Source organism: Oncorhynchus clarkii, chromosome 3 (assembly GCF_045791955.1).
Source record: "Oncorhynchus clarkii lewisi isolate Uvic-CL-2024 chromosome 3, UVic_Ocla_1.0, whole genome shotgun sequence".
Classification (NCBI taxonomy): Eukaryota; Metazoa; Chordata; class Actinopteri; order Salmoniformes; family Salmonidae; genus Oncorhynchus; species Oncorhynchus clarkii.
Genome location: NC_092149.1, coordinates 18,838,638 through 18,859,514, shown reverse-complemented (window position 1 = coordinate 18,859,514; position 20,877 = coordinate 18,838,638). Strand labels below are relative to the sequence as shown.

The 20,877-nt window shown below is 42.9% G+C and overlaps 1 protein-coding gene across 2 annotated transcripts in view; it reads right to left on the bottom strand.

Annotated features, from left to right (window-relative positions):
- The window catches only part of LOC139405794 (intermediate conductance calcium-activated potassium channel protein 4-like), a 45,418-nt gene that overhangs the window by 3,454 nt on the left and 21,087 nt on the right, over positions 1–20,877 (bottom strand). The window contains exons 5-8 of one of the 2 annotated variants that reach the window (XM_071148220.1): positions 15,856–15,966; positions 12,363–12,484; positions 5,017–5,086; positions 3,142–3,308 (exon numbers count right to left, since the gene is read on the bottom strand). In XM_071148220.1, coding sequence (XP_071004321.1) covers positions 3,142–3,308; positions 5,017–5,086; positions 12,363–12,484; positions 15,856–15,966 — 470 coding nt within the window. Of the gene's footprint in view, positions 1–3,131; positions 3,309–5,016; positions 5,087–12,362; positions 12,485–15,855; positions 15,967–20,877 lie in introns of those variants that run through there. The other variant, XM_071148219.1, reaches the window with a different exon arrangement.

Here is a 20,877-nt window from a genome sequence, read left to right as displayed (position 1 = left end):
AGTTTGGCTTTTTGCCCAAAATGTCATTAAGGTGCTCCAAAGCTTTTTACTGTCATCCTTTTATATCATTTATCTTTGTTTCATAGTAAAAAATGTTCTTATTTTTGTTTAGTTAAGCAACATCTTTTAACCTTTATTTAATTATGCAAGTCAGTTAAGAACAGATTCTTATTTACAATGTTAGCCTACCAAAAGTCAAAAGGCCTCATGCGGGGATGGAGGCTGGGATTAAAAATATAGGACAAAACACACATCACGACGAGAGACACTACATAAAGAGAGACCGAAGACAACACATCATGGCAGAATCGCATGACAACACAGCATGGTAGCAACACATGACAACAATACTCAATTTATAGTAAGTTTGCCAATCGGCTGTGCAGCTAGACTTATGTGCCATTCCTTTTGCCTCATCCCTCTCAACCAGGGATTTAACCGTTTTTTTACAGTCATTTTCCTAACGGGTGCATGCTTATTAGTAACTGGAATAAGCAATTTCATAAAGTGCAATGTCCAGTTGCTCCTCATTACAAACCACAGACCAGCAAATATTATTTACATCTTCAACATAGGAATCATTACAAAACCTCGGTAGGATCTCTTATACACTATATTAGGCCCAGCCTTTGGTTTTCCTAGATATAACTTCTATATTTTGATCACTATATCTGATGAATGTGTAGATTTCTGCAGCATCAGTAAAGATGTGATCAAGACATTTGGATGATTTAATTCCTGTGCTGTTTGTAAATACAGTGGTAGGTTGATTGATAAGCTGAACCAGGTTGCAGGCACTTGTTATAGTTTGAGGCTTTGTCTTGAGTGGACAGCTTGATGAATGCCCGTACATTTTTAGGTTACCCAGAAAATATACCTGTCTGTTGATATCACATACATTATCAAGCATTTCACACATATTGTCCAGATAGTGACTGTTAGCACTTGGTTGGATTGTGGTTGATATACATACCTGATATACAGTGTGTGATGTGGTTGTGTTAGCTATACCTGATTTCAGGGTTGGGGTTGTGTTAGCTGTACCCGATTTCAGGGTTGGGGTTGTGTTAGCTATACCCGATCTTAGGGTTGGGGTTGTGTTAGCTATACCTGATCTCAGGGTTGGGGTTGTGTTAGCTATACCTGATTTCAGGGTTGGGGTTGTGTTAGCTGTACCAGATTTCAGGGTTGGGGTTGTGTTAGCTATACCCGATCTTAGGGTTGGGGTTGTGTTAGCTATACCTGATCTCAGGGTTGGGGTTGTGTTAGCTATACCCGATTTCAGGGTTGGGGTTGTGTTAGCTGTACCTGATTTCAGGGTTGGGGTTGTGTTAGCTATACCCGATTTCAGGGTTGGGGTTGTGTTAGCTATACCCGATTTCAGGGTTGGGGTTGTGTTAGCTGTACCCAATTTCAGGGTTGGGGTTGTGTTAGCTGTACCTGATCTCAGGGTTGGGGTTGTGTTAGCTATACCTGATCTCAGGGTTGGGGTTGTGTTAGCTATACCTGATCTCAGGGTTGGGGTTGTGTTAGCTATACCTGATCTCAGGGTTGGGGTTGTGTTAGCTATACCCAATTTCAGGGTTGGGGTTGTGTTTGCTGTACCCGATTTCAGGGTTGGGGTTGTGTTAGCTGTACCTGATCTTGGGGTTGTGTTAGCTGTACCTGATCTTGGGGTTGTGTTAGCTATACCTGATCTTGGGGTTGTGTTAGCTATACCTGATCTCAGGGTTGGGGTTGTGTTAGCTATACCTGATCTCAGGGTTGGGGTTGTGTTAGCTATACCTGATCTCAGGGTTGGGGTTGTGTTAGCTATACCCAATTTCAGGGTTGGGGTTGTGTTTGCTGTACCCGATTTCAGGGTTGGGGTTGTGTTAGCTGTACCTTATCTTGGGGTTGTGTTAGCTATACCTGATCTCAGGGTTGGGGTTGTGTTAGCTATACCTGATCTCAGGGTTGGGGTTGTGTTAGCTATACCTGATCTCAGGGTTGGGGTTGTGTTAGCTATACCTGATCTCAGGGTTGGGGTTGTGTTAGCTATACCTGATCTCAGGGTTGGGGTTGTGTTAGCTATACCTGATCTCAGGGTTGGGGTTGTGTTAGCTATACCTGATCTCAGGGTTGGGGTTGTGTTAGCTATACCTGATCTCAGGGTTGGGGTTGTGTTAGCTATACCTGATCTCAGGGTTGGGGTTGTGTTAGCTGTACCTGATCTCAGGGTTGGGGTTGTGTTAGCTGTACCTGATTTCAGGGTTGGGGTTGTGTTAGCTATACCTGATATCAGGGTTGGGGTTGTGTTAGCTGTACCTGATCTCAGGGTTGGGGTTGTGTTAGCTGTACATGATCTCAGGGTTGGGGTTGTGTTAGCTATACCTGATCTCAGGGTTGGGGTTGTGTTAGCTATACCCAATTTCAGGGTTGGGGTTGTGTTTGCTGTACCCGATTTCAGGGTTGGGGTTGTGTTAGCTGTACCTGATCTTGGGGTTGTGTTAGCTGTACCTGATCTTGGGGTTGTGTTAGCTATACCTGATCTTGGGGTTGTGTTAGCTATACCTGATCTCAGGGTTGGGGTTGTGTTAGCTATACCTGATCTCAGGGTTGGGGTTGTGTTAGCTATACCTGATCTCAGGGTTGGGGTTGTGTTTGCTGTACCCGATTTCAGGGTTGGGGTTGTGTTAGCTGTACCTTATCTTGGGGTTGTGTTAGCTATACCTGATCTCAGGGTTGGGGTTGTGTTCGCTATACCTGATCTCAGGGTTGGGGTTGTGTTAGCTATACCTGATCTCAGGGTTGGGGTTGTGTTAGCTATACCTGATCTCAGGGTTGGGGTTGTGTTAGCTATACCTGATCTCAGGGTTGGGGTTGTGTTAGCTATACCTGATCTCAGGGTTGGGGTTGTGTTAGCTATACCTGATCTCAGGGTTGGGGTTGTGTTAGCTATACCTGATCTCAGGGTTGGGGTTGTGTTAGCTGTACCTGATCTCAGGGTTGGGGTTGTGTTAGCTGTACCTGATTTCAGGGTTGGGGTTGTGTTAGCTATACCTGATATCAGGGTTGGGGTTGTGTTAGCTGTACCTGATCTCAGGGTTGGGGTTGTGTTAGCTGTACATGATCTCAGGGTTGGGGTTGTGTTAGCTGTACCTGATTTCAGGGTTGCGGTAGCACAGGGCCTGTGCCAGCAGCTCAGAGGTCTGTTGGAAGCAGTGGCTTAGCTCATCTAACTTCTGCTCCATGGAGATGATGCGCTGCTCCAGCTCCCGGTAAGAGTTGTTCCAGTTCGCACTCAAGTCGCACATGATCATCTGCATCTGTTCACCATCAATCAACCAACCAAACATGATAATCTGCATCTGTTCACCATCAATCAACCAAACATGATCATCTGCATCTGTTCACCATCAATCAACCAACCAAACAAACAACCAAACATGATAATCTGCATCTGTTCACCATCAATCAACCAAACATGATCATCTGCATCTGTTCACCATCAATCAACCAACCAAACATGATCACCTGCATCTGTTAACCATCAATCAACCAACCAAACATGATCATCTGCATCTGTTCACCATCAATCAACCAACCAAACAAACAACCAAACATGATCATCTGTTCACCATCAATCAACCAACCAAACAAACATGATCATCTGCATCTGTTCACCATCAATCAACCAACCAAACAAACAAACAACCAAACATGATCATCTGTTCACCATCAATCAACCAACCAAACAATCAACCAAACATGATCATCTACATCTGTTCACCATCAATCAACCAACCAAACATGATCATCTGCATCTGTTCAACATTAATCAATCAACCAACCAAACATGATCACCTGCATCTGTTCACCATCAATCAACCAACCAAACAAACATGATCATCTGCATCTGTTCACCATCAATCAACCAACCAAACAAACAAACAACCAAACATGATCATCTGTTCACCATCAATCAACCAACCAAACAAACAAACAACCAAACATGATCATCTGTTCACCATCAATCAACCAACCAAACAATCAACCAAACATGATCATCTACATCTGTTCACCATCAATCAACCAACCAAACATGATCATCTGCATCTGTTCAACATTAATCAATCAACCAACCAAACATGATCACCTGCATCTGTTAACCATCAATCAACCAACCAAACAACCAAACATGATCATCTGCATCTGTTCACCATTAATCAATCAACCAACCAAACATGATCATCTGTATCTGTTCACCATCGATCAACCATCAATCAACCAAACAAACAATCAAACAAACATTATCATTTGCATCTGTTCACCATCAATCAACCAAACAGACCATTCACCCAATGCTAGTTGTTTTGTGTTTTTTATCGTTATTTGTCATAACAACACAAGCATGCCAAACAAAATCCAAACATGGAAATCAGATAAACCCAGACTTAACCCCGGATGAGCTGAGAGTGACAGAGGCAACTCTCTTGGGGGAAACAACTCCCTAGGGTAGTTAAAACACAGAGGGGAACCACATATGACACATGTACATATCTCCCTCCTAAAACTGTCTCCTGTGACCGTTTCTTCCTCATGAACTGGTTCCTGTGTTCGATATACATATGAGCTGGACTTGCACAAATATATTGATCAATTTAATTAATAAAAGTGCTCACTACCCATTAACTATAGCCATTTTCTATAGTTGTGCATTCTTTGCCAGGTATACTGCCCATTAGGTAAAAAGCTCTGAGTCTAGGATTACATCACAGAGTGACTTGAACCTTCTGCTAGAACTCATGGCTGTTTTATAGAGTTTTATGTGTCTTTTACAGACATTTTATGTGTCTCAACACCTAGTAATAAATTACACAGCAACTTTAATATACTGGATAATGGTCTGTGTAAGAGTGTAGTTATTACCTGGATCTGGGTTATCCTGCGCGTGGTGTGTGTGTGTGTGTCAAATATGTCGACACAGCTCTGCCGTGAGTTGTTCTAGCCTACTGTATGGTGTGGTTGGTTTACCTTGGGCAGGTCGACCATCTCACTGGCGTAATCTCTCAGCTTCCTTTGTTTAAGGCGCAGGTGCCGGAATCTGTCCAAAACAGACAAAGGACATAGCAACATCTTAGTATGATAACAGTGTGATAGAGACCTTAAATAAATGCCTGGGCCTGAAGTGAGAAACTGTCATTACTGCCACTTCTACCCATTACAGTATAGATTTGATTGGGTAGTGTGTGCGCTATAGAGGGTCCCCTTCACTGAACATACACAACACCCCTTATACTAACAATTACACAATCCTTTGGCTTTGAGAAAAGCTGAGCTACATAATAAACAGTTGCTTCAGGCTTAAAAAGGCAATCAGCTATAGAAACAAGAACATAGGGTTCTCCCTCCCCCTGTTTCGGTAGTTGAGGGAAGGAGCTGTAGAAATGAAACCACTCACATTCATAGACATGGCTATGGATGCAAGAACTGACCATCCATGCTATCAAAATTATAGTTTTAACTATGTTTGTTTACATTTACTTTGTTTAAAAACATTGGAGCATAACCAGCTTATATTTTGGGTTCTGATGAGGCACAACAGTTGAACTAAACTGATGAGGCATTTATAAGTCATACTCTTCAAGAATCAATGGTTAGTGGAGACCGGGGTTGGTTGTCAAACATTATACTCTTGTGTGTATTTCTCAGCACTAGTATATCTTACAAGACTATTTTTTAATATTAGGAGAAGGACCAAGGTCTTCGGTTGAAATGGGGACCCTTTTTATCCTCATATTTATTCTAACATGGAGTTCTAAGCCATCAAACACACTCTGTCCACTTGTGACAACCAACCCCATCGTGGGGTTGGATGTCACACAATATGTTGTTGGTTTTCACAATGTTTGCTAGTAGTTTATTCATTTTGTAACAGGAAATGAAGCAATATAACATACAGTCTAACAAATAGCCTTTCTTTGATTGAACAATATTCCTGACCAAATTCAGCATTTTATGTCGTGAGAATATCATATGACATTCTGAGTAAAAGTGTATGTACGTGTGTTTAGTTTAGTTCATTAAGATCCCCATTAGCTACTGCACATGCAGCAGCTACTCTTCCTGAGGTCCACATAAAACTTACAAATACATGACAAAGTACAGAACAGTTGCCCTCAGGACAGCCTCAATTCATCAAGGCATGGACTCTACAAGGTATCGAAATAATTCCACAGGGATTCTGGCCCATGTTGACTCCAATACTTCCCACACTTGTGTCAAGTTGGCTGGATGTCCTTTGTGTGGTGGACCATTCTTGATACACAAGGGAAACTGTTGAGCGTTAAAACCCCAGCAGCGCTGCAGTTCTTGACACAAACTGATGTGCCTAGCATCTACTAACATACCCCGTTTAAATATTTTATCTTGCCCATTCACCCTCTGAATGGCACACATACACAATCCATGTCTCAATTGTGTCAAGTCACCTCCCCTTCACCCTACTGATTGAAGTGAATTTAACAATTGACATCAATAAGGGATCATAGCTTTCACCTGGATTCACCTGGTCAGTCTATGCCATGGAAAGAGCGGGTGTTCTTAATGTTTGTATACTCAGTGTATATTCATATTATTATATACAGTACAGTTAAATCAGATCTTTAGAAAGAGGAGAGGCGCTGTGATACAATACTGTATGTTTATTATCAGTTTTTTAAAGCTAAACTTGCTTTTTGCCTGAGTAACCTCTGGTGGCAGAGCATTCCACTATGACATGGCGCTATACATAACTAAGCAACGGATAAAATCTGTTTTTGGTTTGGGTACCATGAAGAAAACCCATAGTGGCATGTCTGGTGGGGAATGTGTCTTTTTCAAGTGTATGTAAATAGATTATACAAGTGGTTAGGCATATTGCAACACACAAATGTTTCTTCAAAAGACTAGACGAGAGTAGTCAATTTCTCCTCAACCATGAGACCATCATGCATGTTGTTGATGTTAGTTCTGTTTGTGCAGTTAAGGGCAAGGCACACTGCTTTGTTTTGAGCCAGCTGCAGCTTGCTAGGTCTTTCTTTGCTGAACCTGACCATAACACCAGACAGTAATTAAGATGGGACAAGATCAGAGCCTGAACAACTAGTACAGTTGATCTTTGTGTCACAAACGCAGAACATCTTTTTATAACAACTTTGTCAATATAACTTGACCTTGATAACATAGGTTACTCCCTGGAGTTCAGCTTCTTCAACTTGTTCAATGGTCACATCCTGGTCACATCCTGCACAACTCCAGTTGAGGTTTAGGTCTAAGAGAATCCTTTTAACCATATACAATGCTTTTGGTTTTAGATGTATTTAAGGCCAGTTTATTGTTAATTACCCACTCTGACTGTAACTCTTTACTAAGAGCCTCAGTGAGCTCACTGGCTGTAGGTGCTTATGTATAGAGTGTGCATTCTTGTAAACATTAGAGAATAGTAACAGCCCAAGGCAACTGCCATGATAGATACCGCACTGTACATACAGTTGAAGTCGGACGTTTACATACAGTCGTGACCAAAAGTTTTAAGAATGACCCAAATATTAATTTTCACAAAGTTTGCTGCTTCAGTGTCTTTAGATATTTTTGTCAGATGTTACTATGGAATGCTGAAGTATAATTACAAGCATTTCATAAGTGTCAAAGGCTTTTATTGACAATTACATGAAGTTGATGCAAAGAGTCAATATTTGCAGTGTTGACCCTTCTTTTTCAAGACCTCTGCAATCCGCCCTGGAATGCTGTCAATTAACTTCTGGGCCACATCCTGACTGATGGCAGCCCATTCTTGCATAATCAATGCTTGGAGTTTGTCAGAATTTGTGGGATTTTGTTTGTCCACACGCCTCTTGAGGATTGACCACAAGTTCTCCATGTGATTAAGATCTGGGAAGTTTCCTGGCCATGGACCGAAAATATCGATGTTTTGTTCCCCGAGCCACTTAGTTATCACTTTTGCCTTATGGCAAGGTGCTCCATCATGCTGGAAAAGGCATTGTTCGTCACCAAACTGTTCCTGGATGGTTGGGAGAAGTTGCTCTCGGAGGATGTGTTGGTACCATTCTTTATTCATGGCTGTGTTCTTAGGCAAAATTGTGAGAGAGCCCACTCCCTTGGCTGAGAAGCAACCCCACACATGAATGGCCTCAGGATGCTTTACTGTTGGCATGACACAGGACTGATGGTAGCGCTCACCTTGTCTTCTCCGGACAAGCTTTTTTCCAGATGCCCCAAACAATCGGAAAGGGGATTCATCAGAGAACATGACTTTACCCCAGTCCTCAGCAGTCCAATCCCTGTACCTTTTGCAGAATATCAGTCTGTCCCTGATGTTTTTCCTGGAGAGAAGTGGCTTCGTTGCTGCCCTTCTTGACACCAGGAAAACCTCCAAAAGTCTTTGCCTCACTCTGCGTGCAGATGCACTCACACCTGCCTGCTGCCATTCCTGAGCAAGCTCTGTACTGGTGGTGCCCTGATCCCACAGCTGAATCAACTTTAGGACATGGTCCTGGTGCTTGCTGGGCTTTCTTGGGCGCCCTGAAGCCTTCTTCACAACAATTGAACCGCTCTCCTTGAAGTTCTTGATGATCCGATAAATGGTTGATTTTGGTGCAATCTTACTGGCAGCAATAACCTTGCCTGTGAAGCCCTTTTTGTGCAAAACAATGATGATGGCACGCGTTTCATTGCAGGTAACCATGATTGACAGAGGAAGAACAATGATTCCAAGCACCACCCTCCTTTTGAAGCTTCCAGTCTGTTATTCGAACTCAATCAGAATGACAGAGTGATCTCCAGCCTTGTCCTCGTCAACACTCACACCTGTGTTAACGAGAGAACCACTGACATGATGTCAGCTGGTCCTTTTCTGGCAGGGCTGAAATGCAGTGGAAATGTTTTTGGGGGGATTCAGTTAATTTGCATGGCAAAGAGGGACTTTCATCTGATCACTCTTCATAACATTCTGGAGTATATGCAAATTGCCATCATACAAACTGAGGCAGCAGACTTTGTGAAAATAGATATTTGTGTCATTCTCAAAACTTTTGGCCACGACTGTACACCTTAGCCAAATACATTTAAACTCAGTTTTTCACAATTCCTGACATTTAATCCTAGTAAAGATTCCCTGTCTTAGGTCAGTTAGGATCACCACTTTATTTTAAGAATGTGAAATGTCAGAATAATACTAGAAATAACTATTTATTTCAGCTTTTATTTCTTTCATCACATTCCCAGTGGGTCAGAAGTTTACATACACTCAATTAGTATTTGGTAGCATTGCCTTTAAATTGTTTAACATGGGTCAAACATTTCGGGTAGCCTTCCACAAGCTTCCCACAATAAATTGGGTGAATTTTGGCCTATTCTTCCTGACAGAGCTGGTGTAACTGAGTCAGGTTTGTAGGCCTCCGTGCTCGCACACACTTTTTCAGTTCTGCCCACAAATGTTCTATAGGATTGAGGTCAGGGCTTTGTGATGGGCCACTCCAATACCTTGACTTTGTTGTCCTTAAGCCATTTTGCCACAACTTTGGAAGTATGCTTGGGGTCATTGTCCATTTGGAAGACCCATTTGCGACCAAGCATTAACTTCCTGACTGATGTCTTGAGATGTTGCTTCAATATATCCATATCATTTTCCTTCCTTGTGATGCCATCTATTTTGTGAAGTGCACCAGTCCCTCCTGCAGCAAAGCACCCTCACAACATGATGCTGCCACCCATGTGCTTTGCGGTTGGGATGGTGTTCTTCGGCTTGCAAGCCTCCCCCTTTTTACTCCAAACATAACGATGGTCATTATGGCCAAACAGTTCTATTTTTGTTTCATCAGACCAGAGGACATTTCTCCAAATAGTCCGATCTTTGTCCCCATGTGCAGTTGCAAACCGTAGTCTGACTTTTTTATGGCGGTTTGGAGCAGTGGCTACTTCTTTGCTGAGCGGCCTTTCAGGCTATGTTGATATAGGACTCGTTTTTACTGTGGATATAGATACTTTTGAACCTGTTTCCTCCAGCATCTTCACAAGGTCCTTTGCTGTTGTTCTGGGATTGATTTGCGCTTTTCGCACCAAAGTACGTTCATCTCTAGGAGACAGAACGTGTCTCCTTCCTGAGCAGTATGATGGCTACATGGTCCCATGGTGTTTATACTTGCGTACTATTGTTTGTACAGATGAACGTGGTACCTTCAGACGTTTGGAAATTGCTCCCAAGGATGAAGCACACTTGTGGAGGTCTATATATGTTTTTCTAGGGTCTTGGCTGATTTATTTTGATTTTCCCATGATGTCAAGCAAAGAGGCACTGAGTTTGAAGGCAGGCCTTGAAATACATCCACAGGTACACCTCCAATTGACTCAAATGATGTCAATTATCAGAAGCTTCTAAAGCCATGACATAATTTTCTGGAATTTTCCAAGCTGTTTAATGGCACAGTCAACTTAGTGTATGTAAACTTCTGACCCACTGAAATTGTGATACAGTGAATTATACTGTAAGTGAAATAATCTGTCTGAAAACAATTGTTGGAAAAATGACTTGTGTCATGCACAAAGTAGATGTCCTAACCGACTTGCCAAAACTATAGTTTGTTAACAAGAAATGTGTGGAGTGTTTGAAAAACTAGTTTTAATGACTCCAACCTAAGTGTTTGTAAACTTCTGACTGTATCTGATGTTGGAGAAGCTTCCATTGAAGAATACTCTCAGAGTTCTGTTTGATTAGTAACTCTCAAACCGTATAATGGCAGGTGATGTAAAGCCATAACAAGTTTTTTCAATACGAATGATGATCAATAACATCAAAGGCTGCACTGAAATCTAACAATACAGCTCCAACTATCATCTTACGATCCATTTATTTTAGCCAATCATCAGCCATCTTAGTCAGTGCAGTACAAGTTGAGTGCCCTTCCCTATATGCACACTGGAAGTCAGTAGTTAACTTCCCCTGGGGAGACTGAATGTGGCATCTGCAGGTTGACCCTTTTAAGTTTATCGTGTTTGGCTCTTAGATACTGTCAATAACTCAACATCCAGGAGCCCTGCTTTGTGCTCAGAATGGGTAGATTGGAGAAATGTCTGTTGCTCCAATGTTTTCAACGTTTAGGGTTGGAAAAAAAACTACATTTAGATTCTAAGTTGGATGAAACCAGAACTGCCCCAGAATAAGAAAAACGGAAACCAATATTGCAGGGAACTTCCATCAAGCACTCATGTGCACTAAAATGTCCTAGTGGGGTTGCCAGAGCCAAAGAACCGATACATAAAAACCTGAAAAAGTACAAACAAAATTAGTCTATAAATAGTAACTTAACTGATTTGGCTCTGTCTCCATTCCAAGGTGCTGGAAGTGTCTCCTCATGCTTTCTTTCCAACATGTATTTATAGTGGGTCTGCTAACTGTACAACAGGAAATGTAACCCCTCCACCCTAACAGGCATACTCGTTCTCTCCCACACACACACACACACACACACACACACACACACACTATTATGAAGTCCTGCTGCCTGATAATGACTCACATATTCACACGTCTAAGCTTCCTTGATCTCCAGTGAAAGAAGTCAGGCAACCCCACACCTCACTCCACTTGTTATTAGCAGGAAGGCTAGAATACATTGTCAAACAACAAGGATGAACAACAATGAAAGTAGACATGAGGAAGCAGGCAGAGGACGTCAAAGTTCCCAAGTGCTATTATGGAGAAGGAGCTGTCATTCAGATTCGTTTTTTCGTCAAAACACAAGCAGTTTTTTGTTAACTTTTCCAGTGTTTCTTAGTTGTGATTTGACTTCACATGATGGAAGTTCCTTCTTCTGAATTCCGTGTCAAATAAACGTTTCACTGTTTGTCAGATGACCATTGTCCAGCTCTTTTAGTGATGAGAGCTTTGTAAGAGTGAGATTATGTTGTATGCTTTACTCTATTCTAAAATCAAACTGTACTATTGTCAGTGAGTGTATCCACTTGATTGATGTCTAAAGTCGATTTTACATAGTGGCCTAATCTTTTACCGAAAGGGGTGGAATGCCAAGCTTGTTTTGCTGGATCGTAGCATCCAAACAAAATAGACTCCGTTTAGTGTTGACAAAGAGTTAATGACCCATAAAACCATCACAACACACACACACACACACACTTTAGCCGGCTTAGTGTTCTGAATGGTCTCTAAATGTACTGCTATTCTTCTGTTCTCCAGTGTTTCTGCAGAACAAATCTAGTTGAGATGAGATGTGTCAAGAAACCTGAAGATGCATATAGCAGTGGACAAACTGATGGCCAGCTCCCATCTGAAATACAAAGGTTAAACTGTGATGAGGACTTACACTCTGATGGCCTCCAGTAGGCACCTCTGGTGTCTGCGGTGCTCTCCACTGTTGCCCTTGGTCAGGTTGGTGCGGTGCAGCAGCCAACACTCCCTCAGCACGTTGGCAGCAGCATGGCGGATCTGGGACAGACAGAGCACCAACATCTAGACCCAGTCAATCAAACGTGCAGCCCTAACGTGTACGTGTGTGACACACACTCCTTTGTACAGAATGACTGTCACAGCTGGAGATAAGAGTATATGGAACGGTGATGCATTAAGCTAACACTCATGCGTATAGAATTACCGCACTAACCGGAAGGATGACAGCATGTCATAGCATGGTGTCATCTTGGGGGCATGTTTATATCATGGTGCCACCTTGGGAGCATGTTCATATAATGGTGCCATCTTGGGAGGATGTTTAGATCATGGTGCCATCATGGGAGCATGTTTATATCATGGTGCCATCTTGGGCGCATGTTTATATCATGGTGTCATCTTGGGAGCATGTTTAGATCATGGTGCCATCATGGGAGCATGTTTAGATCATGGTGCCATCATGGGAGCATGTTTATATCATGATGCCATCTTGGGAGCATGTTTAGATCATGGTGCCATCATGGGAGCATGTTTATATCATGATGCCATCTTGGGAGCATGTTTAGATCGTGGTGCCATCATGGGAGCATGTTTATATCATGATGTCAATCTTGGGAGCATGTTTAGATCATGGTGCCATCATGGGAGCATGTTTAGATCATGATGCCATCATGGGAGCATGTTTAGATCATGGTGCCATCATGGGAGCATGTTTAGATCATGGTGCCATCATGGGAGCATGTTTGGATCATGGTGCAGGGCATGGGAGCATGTTTAGATCATGGTGCCATCATGGGAGCATGTTTATATCATGATGCCATCATGGGAGCATGTTTATATCATGATGCCACCTTGGGAGCATGTTCATATAATGGTGCCATCTTGGGAGGATGTTTAGATCATGGTGCCATCATGGGAGCATGTTTATATCATGGTGCCATCTTGGGCGCATGTTTATATCATGGTGTCATCTTGGGAGCATGTTTAGATCATGGTGCAATCTTGGGAGCATGTTTAGATCATGGTGCCATCATGGGAGCATGTTTATATCATGATGCCATCTTGGGAGCATGTTTAGATCATGGTGCCATCATGGGAGCATGTTTATATCATGATGCCATCTTGGGAGCATGTTTAGATCGTGGTGCCATCATGGGAGCATGTTTATATCATGATGTCAATCTTGGGAGCATGTTTAGATCATGGTGCCATCATGGGAGCATGTTTAGATCATGATGCCATCATGGGAGCATGTTTAGATCATGGTGCCATCATGGGAGCATGTTTAGATCATGGTGCCATCATGGGAGCATGTTTGGATCATGGTGCAGGGCATGGGAGCATGTTTAGATCATGGTGCCATCATGGGAGCATGTTTATATCATGATGCCATCATGGGAGCATGTTTATATCATGATGCCATCATGGGAGCATGTTTATATCATGATGCCATCATGGGAGCATGTTTATATCATGGTGCCATCTTGGGAGCATGTTTAGATCATGGTGTCATCTTGGGAGCATGTTTAGATCATGGTGCCATCATGGGAGCATGTTTATATCATGGTGCCGTCTTGGGAGCATGTTTATATCATGGTGCCATCTTAGGAGCATGTTTATATCATGGTGCCATCTTGGGAACATGTTTATATCATGGTGCCATCTTGGGAACATGTTTATATCATGGTGCCATCTTGGGAGCATGTTTAGATCATGGTGCCATCTTGGGAGCATGTGTATATAATGGTGCCATCATGGGAGCATGTTTATGTCATGGTGCCATCTTGTGAGCATGTTTATATCATGGTGCCATCTTGGGAGCATGTGTATATAATGGTGCCATCATGGGAGCCTGTTTATTTGCTGATTAAACTGCTGTTATGAAGTGAGAGGTAGTCCATGGTTAACGTTGATGAAAACAATGTTGCCTAGTGCAGAACTGGGTCAGGCGGGATGGACTGTACACTAATGTTTGCTACACGACGGTGTTTGCTAAAAACACAAACGGATGTATGCGTACCCGTCATACAGGGAATAATATTTGAGGATGTGAATAGGCATCAGTGGGCCATATGTTGGTTACGGAAACATATTCCTCTTGTTTCTCTTTGATTCTATTAGTGTCTGCTCTCCTTCCTGACGAGGACACTGTAACTGCCCTGCTATCTGAGCTTGGTGATGTCACTACAGCCAGGCGTTGTCTTGTGTTGTCCTCTGTGTGGGGTTATTATTAGGGGCCGTCAGGGGCCGTGCCCAGATGTCTTTCCTTATTCTTCCTGTCAACGTAAATCAGGGCAATGACGGACAACTCCGCAGGGACGCACACACACACACCAAACAACTACAAACAGACATAAGGATGCACCCAGTGAGAGGATGTGTTCAGTGCCAGGGAGGAAGTGGTTATATCCTCAGCAGACCTACAACCTCACATCCTCACACTGACAACACACTGCAGCCTGCAGCCAGGTATAGCCTACACCCTACACTGCCAACCTAGCGCTCAGCTAATGCTCAATCAGGTCAGTGGATTTCAAAGAATCCTGCCATACACTACTTACATATTAGAGAATGATGGATATTGGGAAATGGATATGGAAATCATGCTAGCATCTTCCGTTGTGCTCGTTTATTTTCAGGTTGTTGATTCTTCTTCCCGGCGATAAGCAAACAGATGGATCCTGTCCGAGGCTTCAACATGAAGTAACCCCTCACCAACATACGCTTGCTCACTGTGTCCTCAGTTACGGCAGTGAGTACACACACACGACACACACATCATCTTATCCAGTTTCCTGTCGGTCCGAGCTCCCCATCCTGGCAGTCCCTTTCCTGACAGGGACACGATTATTTCCTCCTTTTGACGCCTTTTGGAGGCTAATAAGAGATTGGCGGGCCCCACCTCCCGAGCCCCCCCCCCCCCCCCCCCCCAGTCATTTTCCCACACTATCCTGTCCTCTGGAATGGCCTATTTAAGGAAAGAATAATATTATAAAAAGACTCCAAAGTCATAACACGCGTGCGACGTGGAAAATATGGCTGCATCCACCCAGAAGGCCTCATCTGTTGTGTCAAGGGTTTTGTTTTTCTTGTGAGACCGAGGGAACCTTTGAAGGGAGGTGGCTGCTTCCGGTTATCAATGCAGGACAGTGGTTTGGATCTTCACAGTATGTTTTTCTTGTCATTCAGTTATTGGAAATATGGGGATAAATGACTCCTTCAACTGAGAGACGCCCACAACATGCTCATTCATTACTGTCATTATAGAGCCAGGTATTTTTACTGACCATGTCAGACCAGGAAAAACTCCCAGCCCTTGTAAAGGTTAGAACTAGGGCCCAGAGTTTTCCTGACTAGTTGGACACATGGGATATGGAAAAACTCTGGTGCAGTCGTTCTCCTCGTCTCACCCGTTTGGAGATCTGGATGTCCATCATGAAGAAGTGAACGTGTTTCTCTCCTTTGTTCAGTGCCAGCTTCTTGGTCATGACGGCCACCAGCATGGCGGTACAGGCCACACCCTGAGGACAGACATACAGACAGTCACACCACCGTCACCATGATTACCACCACCGCTGTTTGTCATCCTCCTCGTGTCCCCTTGTGACCCGTAAGAGCGGGAGTCAGTCGGAATTCACAAAATGATCATGTCAACATTAAAAATCAGCCCTATAGCTTCAGGTTTGTTTGGCCAACATCAAGATAGACATCGCAATTTCTTTTCAAGAAGTTATGACATAGTTGTGACTTGCTATAACTTGTACAAATATGGTGGGCCTATTATGCCTATTTCGCCTAATAATACCAGTTACACTGAATTGACCTTATGTTTATGTGAGAGTGAAATGGTTAATCATATGCCACTGTGCCACTGATATAGTGGTATGGTTTACTCTGAGAATAGTAAACCATAAGGTCAACATTGTGCTATTGCTGGATAGGGAACAACTAAATGCTGACGAATGCTCAGGAACCCAACAGAGTGAATCTGTCATGTTCTGACCATAGTTCTTTTGTGTTTTCTTTGTTTTAGTGTTGGTCAGGACGTGAGCTGAGTGGGCATTCTATGTTGTGTGTCTAGTTTTCCCATTTCTATGTTTGGCCTGATATAGTTCTCAATCAGAGGCAGGTGTTAGTCATTGTCTCTGATTGGGGACCATATTTAGGTAGCCTGTTTTGTGTTGGGTTTTGTGGGTGGTTGTTTCTTGTCTTCTGTCTTTGTGTCTATGCACCAGATAGGACTGTTTTGGTTTTTCACATTTGTTGTTTTGGTATTTTGTAGTGTTCTCGTGTATGGTCTTGATTAAACATGTTGAACTCTAACCACGCTGCGCTTTGGTCCGATCCTTCGTCCACAGAAGAAAACCGTTACAGAATCAGAGTGACTTGGCACTAAAAGTGACTATATTTCAGTGTGGTACAATAGTCTCAACACACTAATTCTTACTGTGTAATCTTAGATTACAATTCCAACCTATGGGGGAGGTTTAACATAGTTAATTTACAATTGAGAGCAATTTTATATCAATATGTACTGTAATTGCACAAAGCTCACAGTTGTACCAATGTGTATCTACCTACAACGTAATTGCATTGTACCTGCCAGTGTAATTACTGAGGAAATACAGTACATGGTTTTAGAGACACAGTGTAATCATATAATTTAAAGATTAGACTGGTTTGAAAATGAAAACTGTTTTTTACCTGTTTTCCTTCCCTTGTTTGCATTAGTAAAAGAGAGAGAGATCAAAGTCTGATTAAAAACGAACACTCATATTAGCATGCAGGCCAAGGCTCACAATGAAACACGGTTTACAGTCTGGACACGGAGATAATGCTAAGAGCCATTTGGATGGATAAATCACAAATCCTGCACTAGTCCCCCTCCTAAGAGCTCCCAAAATACTTTGCTGGCTTCCTAACATCAACCAGCCCACTCACTGGTACTGATATGGGCATGACTGGAACCAAAGATTCCATGTGAATCTGCACCAGTGTAATCTGGGAATTCTAAGAGGCACAACATCCTTTCCATGGATCCATTCACACCCCACTGATAGGATGTGTGGTGAACACACTGCTCTGCTCACCTCCCCTACACAGCTGGGACACTACCAGAGAGGCAGGCTAGCCCAGGGTAGATGTGCTGAGCCTAGGGGTCATTGACAGCCGAGCACTACAGGTGTGAGTACTGCTTCACTCATTGTCCTAGAGAGCTGCTCTGTTGGGAGTAGGAAACTTTTTTTTTCTCAAGTCATGGGCACAGGTTGGCACGCCCTCCTGTTCCAGTGGTGCCAAAGGCTATAAACTACCTAAAAATGGAAATGGTGGAAAGTTTCCCCTTAAAAAAGGGGAAAGCTTATAAAAACAAGGGGAGAGGGAGAGAAAGGATAATTTTCCACTGTGTCAGGGAGGTGTCTCGGCCTGGCTCGCGCCCCTCTGCCGGTCTTGTGACTCTCCGTCGCTTATCTGCTCGGATCGGAAACGGACAGAGCTGAGGTGAGGCAGAGAGCCAAGTCCTTACAGCACAACAAGCAGAAAACACCCAGATACCTCCCTCCCTCTCCCTCTCTCTCTCCCTCTCTCTCTCCCTGTACTAGTCACATGGTCCTAAACCCTTCAAAGTGCAAGATCCTGTTGGTAGCATGCATGAGAAACCTGTCCCCTGCATGTCCCCTTATGATATATGGGAAAAACCTGCATGTCTGTGGAAGTGTGAAAGTCCTTGGAGTCATTGTGCAAAACAATCTGCAGGGGGACAAACAAATCGATTCAATGATTCGCAAGGGAAGCAAAAAGTTGTTCTTCCTACGTCGACGTACCACAAATGGACCTGGTAGCCATCTGCACGGGCTATGTTCAACCCTGCCTAGAGTATCTCGCAACATCTTGGCACAGCTCCTTGACTCAAACCCTCTCTGAACAACTCGAGCCCATACAGAAGCGTGTTTGCAGAACCATCCCTGGCACGGCATATCCTGGAAACAACAATGCTCTGACATCACTATCACCTGCCCTCACTTCATGAGAGAAGAGAGAAACTGTACCTTGATTTTCCTTTTTCCCTGTTCAAGTCCCCCTTCAGAGAACAGTTACCTGTCTGCCGAGGACAAGTGTCAGGCAGATCCACCTGCTCTCTATTCCACATGCCAGGACTGAGAGATATAAAAGTCGCCCATTCCATACAGTACGAGTCAAAAGTTTGGACACACCTTCTCATTCCAGGGTTTTTCTTTATTTTTACTAGTTTCTACATTGTAGAATAATAGTGAAGAAATCAAAAGTTTGAAATGACAAAAAAGTCTGAAACAAATCAAAATATATTTTATATTTGAGATTCTACAAAGTAGCCACCCTTTGCCTTGATGACAGCTTTGCACACACTTGGCATTCTCTCAACCAGCTTCATGAGGTCGTCACCTGGAATGCATTTCAATTAACAGGTGTGCATTGTTAAAAATGTATTTGTGGAATTTCTTTCCTTCTTAATTTGTTTGAGCCAATCAGTTGTATTATTGGGTGGTATGGGTGGTATAAGGAAGATCGCCCTATTTGGTAAAAAATAATAATAATTATGGCCAGAACAGCTCAAATAAGCAAAGAGGAATGACAGTCCATTATTACTTTAAGACATGAAGATCAGTCAATGGGGAACATTTCAATAAGTTTCTTCAAGTGCAGTCGCAAAAACCATCAAGTGCTATGAGGAAACTGGCTCTCATGAGGACCGCCACAGGAAAGGAAGACCCAGAGTTACCTCTACTGCAGACAATAAGTTCATTAGAGTTACCAGCCTCAGAAATTGCTGCCCAGATAAATGCTTCACAGAGTTCAAGTAACAGACACATCTCAACATCAACTGTTCAGAGGAGACTGTGTGAATCAGGCAAATTCATACAGTGCCTTGCGAAAGTATTCGGCCCCCTTGAACTTTGCGACCTTTTGCCACATTTCAGGCTTCAAACATAAAGATATAAAACTGTATTTTTTTGTGAAGAATCAACAACAAGTGGGACACAATCATGAAGTGGATGACATTTATTGGATATTTCAAACTTTTTTAACAAATCAAAAACTGGCAAATTGGGCATGCAAAATTATTCAGCCCCCTTAAGTTAATACTTTGTAGCGCCACCTTTTGCTGCGATTACAGCTGTAAGTCGCTTGGGGTATGTCTCTATCAGTTTTGCACATCGAGAGACTGAAATGTTTTCCCATTCCTCCTTGCAAAACAGCTCGAGCTCAGTGAGGTTGGATGGAGAGCATTTGTGAACAGCAGTTTTCAGTTCTTTCCACAGATTCTCGATTGGATTCAGGTCTGGACTTTGACTTGGCCATTCTAACACCTGGATATGTTTATTTTTGAACCATTCCATTGTAGATTTTGCTTTATGTTTTGGATCATTGTCTTGTTGGAAGACAAATCTCCGTCCCAGTCTCAGGTCTTTTGCAGACTACATCAGGTTTTCTTCCAGAATGGTTCTGTATTTGGCTCCATCCATCTTCCCATCAATTTTAACCATCTTCCCTGTCCCTGCTGAAGAAAAGCAGGCCCAAACCATGATGCTGCCACCACCATGTTTGACAGTGGGGATGGTGTGTTCAGGGTGATGAGCTGTGTTGCTTTTACGCCAAACATAACATTTTGCATTGTTGCCAAAAATTTCAATTTTGGTTTCATCTGACCAGAGCACCTTCTTCCACATGTTTGGTGTGTCTCCCAGGTGGCTTGTGGCAAACTTTAAACAACACTTTTTATGGATATCTTTAAGAAATGGCTTTCTTCTTGCCACTCTTCCATAAAGGCCAGATTTGTGCAATATACGACTGATTGTTGTCCTATGGACAGAGTCTCCCACCTCAGCTGTAGATCTCTGCAGTTCATCCAGAGTGATCATGGGCCTCTTGGCTGCATCTCTGATCAGTCTTCTCCTTGTATGAGCTGAAAGTTTAGAGGGACGGCCAGGTCTTGGTAGATTTGCAGTGGTCTGATACTCCTTCCATTTCAATATTATCGCTTGCACAGTGCTCCTTGGGATGTTTAAAGCTTGGGAAATCTTTTTGTATCCAAATCCGGCTTTAAACTTCTTCACAACAGTATCTCGGACCTGCCTGGTGTGTTCCTTGTTCTTCATGATGCTCTCTGCGCTTTTAACGGACCTCTGAGACTATCACAGTGCAGGTGCATTTATACGGAAACTTGATTACACACAGGTGGATTGTATTTATCATCATTAGTCATTTAGGTCAATACTTTCGCAAGGCACTGTATTTGAATTGCTGCAAGAAACCACTACTAAAGGACACCAATAAGAAGAAGAGACTTGCTTGGGCAAAGAAACACAAGCAATGGCCATTAGAAAGGTTGAAATTTGGTCGGATGAGTCCAAATTTGCGATTTATGGTTCCCACTGACGTTTCTTTGTGAGACG